At 41.8% G+C, this 6,797-nt stretch overlaps 1 protein-coding gene across 1 annotated transcript in view; it reads right to left on the bottom strand.

The window, feature by feature from the left end:
- Nucleotides 1–6,797, bottom strand: part of TRIM37 (tripartite motif containing 37) — a 181,506-nt gene that overhangs the window by 58,015 nt on the left and 116,694 nt on the right. The window contains exon 15 of the mRNA XM_068102237.2: nucleotides 1,297–1,411. Coding sequence (XP_067958338.1) covers nucleotides 1,297–1,411 — 115 coding nt within the window. The remainder of the gene's footprint in view (nucleotides 1–1,296; nucleotides 1,412–6,797) is intronic.

Here is a 6,797-nt window from a genome sequence, read left to right as displayed (position 1 = left end):
AAGTCATCATAGGAGATTCCAATCATAAAGAGAGCTTTAGATTCCAAATAATCGAGGAGAGACCGATGTGATTATGGGGCATCAGCATGCTATTGAGCTACAGATAAATGGGGGAAAAAAGGCTGCAAGTAGTTGTGATATTTCAAGGTAAGCCTTCAGATGACAAAGGATACCCTCTTTGTGGCCAACTTTGGAGGCCAGAGGAGTTTTGCTCTATGGTTTGCCCAGGAGCGATCGTGGTTTAAGGGGAGGCCGAGAGGTTCAAGAGACTGAAACTCTATCAGTCAATGGCCAATGACCATGGGAATAATTAGGAGGGTTTGTTTGACATTTCTCCCAAGGGGACAGTGCAGTAATCTTCATCCTGATGATGCGGAAAGGAAGGAAAGAAAGGATGAGACTGAGATTCTGGAGAATTTAATGTCATGTACCATTTTATCAGACAAGCATCTAATAATTTCCAGATCGGGAGTTGTCTGCCTATCGGTGGGATGGGGTACTGTTTACTCCCTTACAACAGCCAGAGAGATATGGGCTCTGACATGGGCATAGTCAGAGGAGCTAAGAGGGGCAGAGGAGGAACAGGAGAGATTAGATGGAAAGTTAGTCATTACCAGTACGAGGAGGGAGGAAATGCAAAATGCATTTTCAGAAATCTGAGCCTAGAAGTTTACAAATTGGGTCAGACCCACAGTCACAGAAGGTCTTAGCTGCAACGCCATGGCTGGTCAATGCCACGTCAGTACTAGCACCCAGCCAGCTAGCACGGTGACAGTTGAAGATGTCGCCGATGAAGAACAGAGTTAGAATGGATAGGCTGTGGAAGGTTCTGATTTACTAAGGAAAACCTTAGCACGATGGAAGATGCCCAGACTGCAGCTTACTTTGGAAGCCAGCTTTAATACATGGTCTGCCCAGGAGAGGTTGTAGTTTACAAAACGTTACAACTACAGCCGTAGTGTTCAAAACTAATCATCAAATGCCCTCTGGCTTCCGAAATGTCTATTGACTCGCATGCGTATGACCCATCAGTTATCCCCCCTAACTCCCCCCCTCAACCCTCAATCCCCCTCCCTAACATCCCTCCAACTAGTGCCCCTTGAAAATCACGACAATGAAAAGTTGGGGGGGGGGGGGGGGGTGGGGGCGGGAGGAACTACTCAATAATATAATGCTCCATTATGTCACACCAAGAGTCCTATAATAATGCTCAATTGTACAAATCCAAATAAATTAAAAGCTCATTTTAAAAACACAATGTACACAAAGGAAAAGAACCACTGAATGCGTGCTGACCTCCTTCAGATCATTTATCTGCTGGATGTAGACTGTCTGAGAAGTCTCCAGCTGGCCCAAATGCCACTGCTGGTCACGACATTTCTGGTAGAAAGTTGGAGGTCGAACCTGGAACCTGATATTCCAAACATCAATATAAACACCTCTTCACAAATATGAAGAAATAAACAATTCTTACATATTCATATAAGCAAAGGCAAATTATAGAGAATGGACAAACAGTGAATGGTACAAATTGGTGTTAATCCTGGTACATTGTAAACTAGAAAGAAAACTAGAAGTCGTCATAAATACAAACTAGAAAGCATCTGAAAATGCAAAGCCCATCCACATCCGTTTGTATGCTGACGCCTTCTTCTTCTTCCAAATGCTCAAAATAACGAAAAGTTAAACAAATTACAAAATTAAAATTGATTGATTTTATGCTGCCTTGACCTTTGAGCTTTGGATCTTTATTTATTTAAAAAATAAAAAATAAAAAAATAAAATCAGCTTCTAGCTTTTCATTGGTGAACCAATTCTGCGACCCAATATGCAAAGTTGTAAAATTTCGGGTCAATTGGACGAAAATTGACAATTTTATACAACCTTGACCTTTTGAATTAAAAAAACCACCGACTCCTACATTTTGATTAGTGAACCAATTCAGTGACCCAATATGAAAATTCTTTAAATTTCAGGTCAATCGGGTGAAAATTGGTGATTTTATGCAATGTTGACCTTTGACCTTTTGATCGAAAAAAATTAATATAAAATCGACTTGTAGCTTTTGATTGGTGAACCAATTTGGTGACCCAATGTGCAACTTCTTTAAATTTCAGGTCAATCGGGTGAAAATTAGCAGTTTTATGCAATGTTGACCTTTAACCTTTTGACCAAATTATTAATTTGCCTTCTCCATATTCTCATAATAAAGCTTTGTGGAAAATTTGATGACAAAAATCAAATGGTAAATTTAAATTTCAGGTCAATTGGATGAAAATGAATGATTTTCGGTGATGATGACCTTTGATCTTTTGAAAAATATATTAATTTGCCTTCTCCGTATTATCATAACAAAGCTTTGGTGAAAATTTGATTACAATAGCTGAAATGGTAAAATTTTATGGTCCCGGACACGCGCACACACAAACGTGATTACAAAACCCCGCTTGACCATTGCTGTGCAGGGGACGGACTAATAACTTGGGGCAATTTGCACCAATAGGTTGTTCAGTTAGAAAAGGTATGTCGAAACATTTGTATCAAACTGCAATTGATGCCAGCACCTTGGGTTTGTTGAACCATCAGAAAATGCCCTTGCAAGATCCTTCTCTTGAAATTGCATGTCATGTCAACTTCCACTAGACAAGACTCCATTCCAGTGATTACATCGACACCTTTCATCGCCCAATCTCCTTCAACCACTCGACTTAAACTGTATCTTGGCTGAGGTTGGACTTGTGATGTTTTATAGACTGGAAGTAGGATGGTCGATTTGATTCAAAGAATCTTCAGCCGCAGGATGCTGGGAGTGAGTGGCGTTAGGTTTTCTGATTGACTATGGTGTGAATTGGCCAACACCCATCAAACTTGATGTCGGGGGTGCTTTTCAAAACAAAAGATAAGATACTAACAAACTCTAAAATAAAGTAGAAACTTCGGCAGCGATAATCACCACCATGTTAAGATTTTCATCACCGCAAACTAGACAGCCCCTTTGTGATTTAATCCCAGATATCTTGTTTTATGGGCATTGGCATGAACATAATTTCATTGCTTTGTGATCCACTGGTCCGTATTGTTAGTCTCGCCCCAAAGGGGTTGCGGGACTATTGCAACGCCCGTCTGCTTTTGTCGTTGGTTGTTTTCGCCACATGTGGGTTTCAAAAGGTGGAACCGAGTCCTCCCAGGTCCCTCCAGGACGATCGGTGCATCCACCTCAGTTTCAGTATGGAATTGTGATTCATGGACCAAGCTGTGAAGTGTTCTTGTTCTCAAAATTTTGTTCTGAGGTTCTCTTCAGAATCATCACCGAGCCCCGGACAGCTTCCAATTGTAGTTTATTTGTAGCAATATATGCAGGGCACTGTGGAACTGAAAACCCTCTTTTTGTGGGTGGTGTATACGTAACGAAGCACTGCCTCGCATGCTCCTGGAAGTTTAGGTTTTAGCAATGTAAAGGTCGGGCATGGCGATTGTGAATAGCACATGTTCGACGATGTGTTCAGCCTGAACTGCATGAGAACGAAACTACGAGTGGGCGAGTCAGCTTTCCTACTAATGACATTGTTGTGGGTGGAGTCATGCCAGCTGGCCGACCAATGGTGTGAGAGAGAGAGTGAATGAGAATGAGAATGAGAATGAGAGTGAGAGTGAGAGTGAGAGTGAGAGAGAGAGAGAGAGAGAGAGAGAGAGAGAGAGAGAGAGAGAGAGAGAGAGAGAGAGAGAGAGAGAGAGAGAGAGAGAGTGAGGGAGTAAGGGAGTAAATGACGGACAGAAAATTGCTGCTACTTTAATACATAAATTCCCAGGAATGTTTTTTAACTTCCGTGAGGTTCTTCTTCATCATTCCCGTTGCCCCGATTATCACTGGAACAATTTTGGCACTTTAGCTTCAAGTGTGTGTGTGTGTGTGTGTGTGTGTGTGTGTGTGTGTGTGTGTGTGTGTGTGTGTGTGTAAAATATCCCATAATGTCAATGGGGAAATGTATTTCTAGAATTTTTTACAAAATCATTAAAAATGAAAAGCTGAAATGTCTTCAGTCAATAAGTATTCAACCCCTCTGCTATAAGTCATTCTATCTGGCTTCCTCCTGGAGACTGCAATGCAGTTATTGATCTTTCATTTGATAATAGTAGTGTATATATTGAACAGGATCAGAATGAGAATGACCAATGAGAAAATTTAATCTCAAACCAACAACTGTTCAGTTAACTGCTCTGAAAACCCCAGAATAGCAGGTATGATAGAATGTATTAGGGGATGGATAACAAACAAGCAGGGGTTAATGACATGACTATCATGATAACACAGTCCTGATTCTTATTCAATGTTCATCAAATACGTACGTCCATCGAGATCCCAATGGCCTCAAAACAAGCAGGAAAAGAGATTAACCATCTTATGAAAATTAATTTGACTCAAATTCAAACACTGGCCGAAGGAAACGTTTTTTTCTTGTGTGTACGTTCCTTCACACTGGAAAAGCTCGCTAGAAGTAACTTTTTCCTCGTCATCAAGCTCAGCCCATTTTGAGGCGAACTCTTCACTGGCCACTGGTCACTTCCGGTTGCACCCAATACCGGCTCGTTCCTGCTCATCTGTTCGTGGCCTGTTTTGTCGTTCCTTTTTCGGCTATTCCTCATCCTGCCTATATGATCATTGTGCTTGCTCGCCTGATCATGGCCTGTTTCGTCGTTCCTGCTCGCTCATTCGTCGTCCTACCTCTCTGATCCGGCAGATCCGGCAGATCCGGCCTTTGAGAGTCATGTCATGAGAGGCAGTGTGTGCCCTTCAGAGGCCCTTCAGAGTCAAGTGTGCAGCACGATGTACAGCAACCCCATTCCAGGCGGCAGCGCATATGGTTGATCAAAGAGTTCGCCATATGCGACGACCGATGCAAGTAGTTGAACCACATCTACGAAACCAGCTACATCGTCCACCTGACAGGCTACGGATTCTGCGCAATGTTAAGAAGGTACATCAACTTGCGCCATCCTTGGCAGCAGCACTCCTGTCCTAGTTGATGCTAGATATTTGTCACAAGTTTGACGACTTTGAAGCGACTATTGCTGCACATCACAACAAGATCCATCTCGTGACAGTAACTGAGATGTGGTTTTCTTCAAATAAACCGTCCATTTGTTACCAACTACTCAATTTTCATCTTTATCATCAAGATCGTACAGAATACGCAGGAGTCGCTGCCTTCTATGTACGTAGTGATATGAGATCCAGCATAGTATTTGCTGAATGTGTGCCTGCTTACCTATAATAAGGCACAAATCAACAGACAAGTCATGGCTCAACAACAATCTTTATCACCTGATACTAAAACGGGTCATAGCATATAAACATGGCAACAATGTTCTATACAAACAACTTCGCAATTTAGTTCAAAGAGAAATAGAAAATGCGAAAAAACATTCTATAAACAGGAGATTGAACAGCTGAAACTAGCGGAACCTGGTAAATGGCACCAACAAATTAGAAATCTGATTGGTTTCAAAAATAAATCTCTCCAATTGCCAGATACAGACATGACATCTCATGATTTGGTTAATGAACTTAACACACATTTCGCTAGTATTTGCACAGAGTAACTTGCTTTTGACCTTTCCAGCTTGTCCTTGTTTTCCCGCACCTTTCCCTCCCCCAATGATTAGTAGATATGAGGTGTATACACGTCTAAAGCACCTCATCCGAACGATGTACCGACCCAATTGATTAAAGCATTTTCCTATGAGGTATCAAGCCCACTCACTACATTTTTAAATAAATGTTTACAAAGAAGACGTTACCCAAACAGATGGAAGAATGCCTTGGTCTGTGCTGTATCAAAGTGCCCCAATAGTGACCTAGTACAACCAATTACGACCAATCTCAGTCACTCCAGTTTTATTTTTATTTCTTTTTTTCCAGCGTTTATGAGGAGTTTTTGATGGACTGGCTGATGGTGGACCTCAAACCTCACATTGACCCAGTTCAATTGGCAACATAAAGGGTAGTTCAAACAACCACGACCTTGTCAGTATACTCGATGTAGTTCACAGAAGCATCGTCCAACCGGGCCATCATGTGAGCATTTACGCAATTGACTTCACGAAGGGTTTTGACCTTATAAATTACACCAAAGTGGTCCAAAAGTTCATTGAAGTCATGGTTAAACCCACGATTCTCCCAACTATCTGAAGTTTTTGTGTGATTTTTCACAAGTAGTTCGCTACAAGGGAGTTACCTCCCACCCCTTGGATAGCACATGTGGAGTGCGCTGCAAGGGACTAAGTTAGGTCCCATTCTCTTCCTCACAATGACCAACGATGCAGCATAGATGACAAATTACAGATGGAAGTATGTCGATGATCTGACTTTGGTGGAAGTAGTTCCCAGGTCACAACATACTACAATGCAAATGCACATGGATGCTCTTAGTGTGTGGTATCAATTAAATAATATGCGACCTAAACCTGAAAAATGCAAGATCATGCAAATCAGCTCAGTGTCGTGATTGAACGAGTGCAGAAGCGTGCAATCCGTTGCATAACAATCTATAACAGCAACTCGTACAAACAAAATATTGTGTCTCTTGACATCCCTCCTTTATCAGAGCGCAGAGACAAACTTCTCACATGGTTTGGAACAACTCTCCACAAATTGGAGCGTAATCGTGAAATGCTGCCTCCTTTCCATCAATCTCAATCTCGTTACTGCCTACAACAATGAAACGCCGTAATCCTGGACCTTCTTCATTGTGGAAGGTCCAGGATTAAGTCACTTCGTTGTGGAAGGTCCTTCGTTG

This window comes from Myxine glutinosa, chromosome 6, assembly GCF_964187855.1.
Source record: "Myxine glutinosa chromosome 6, kmMyxGlut1.1, whole genome shotgun sequence".
Classification (NCBI taxonomy): domain Eukaryota; kingdom Metazoa; phylum Chordata; class Myxini; order Myxiniformes; family Myxinidae; genus Myxine; species Myxine glutinosa.
The sequence above is the reverse complement of the archived record's forward strand: the minus strand, read 5'-3'. Positions and strand labels throughout refer to the sequence as shown.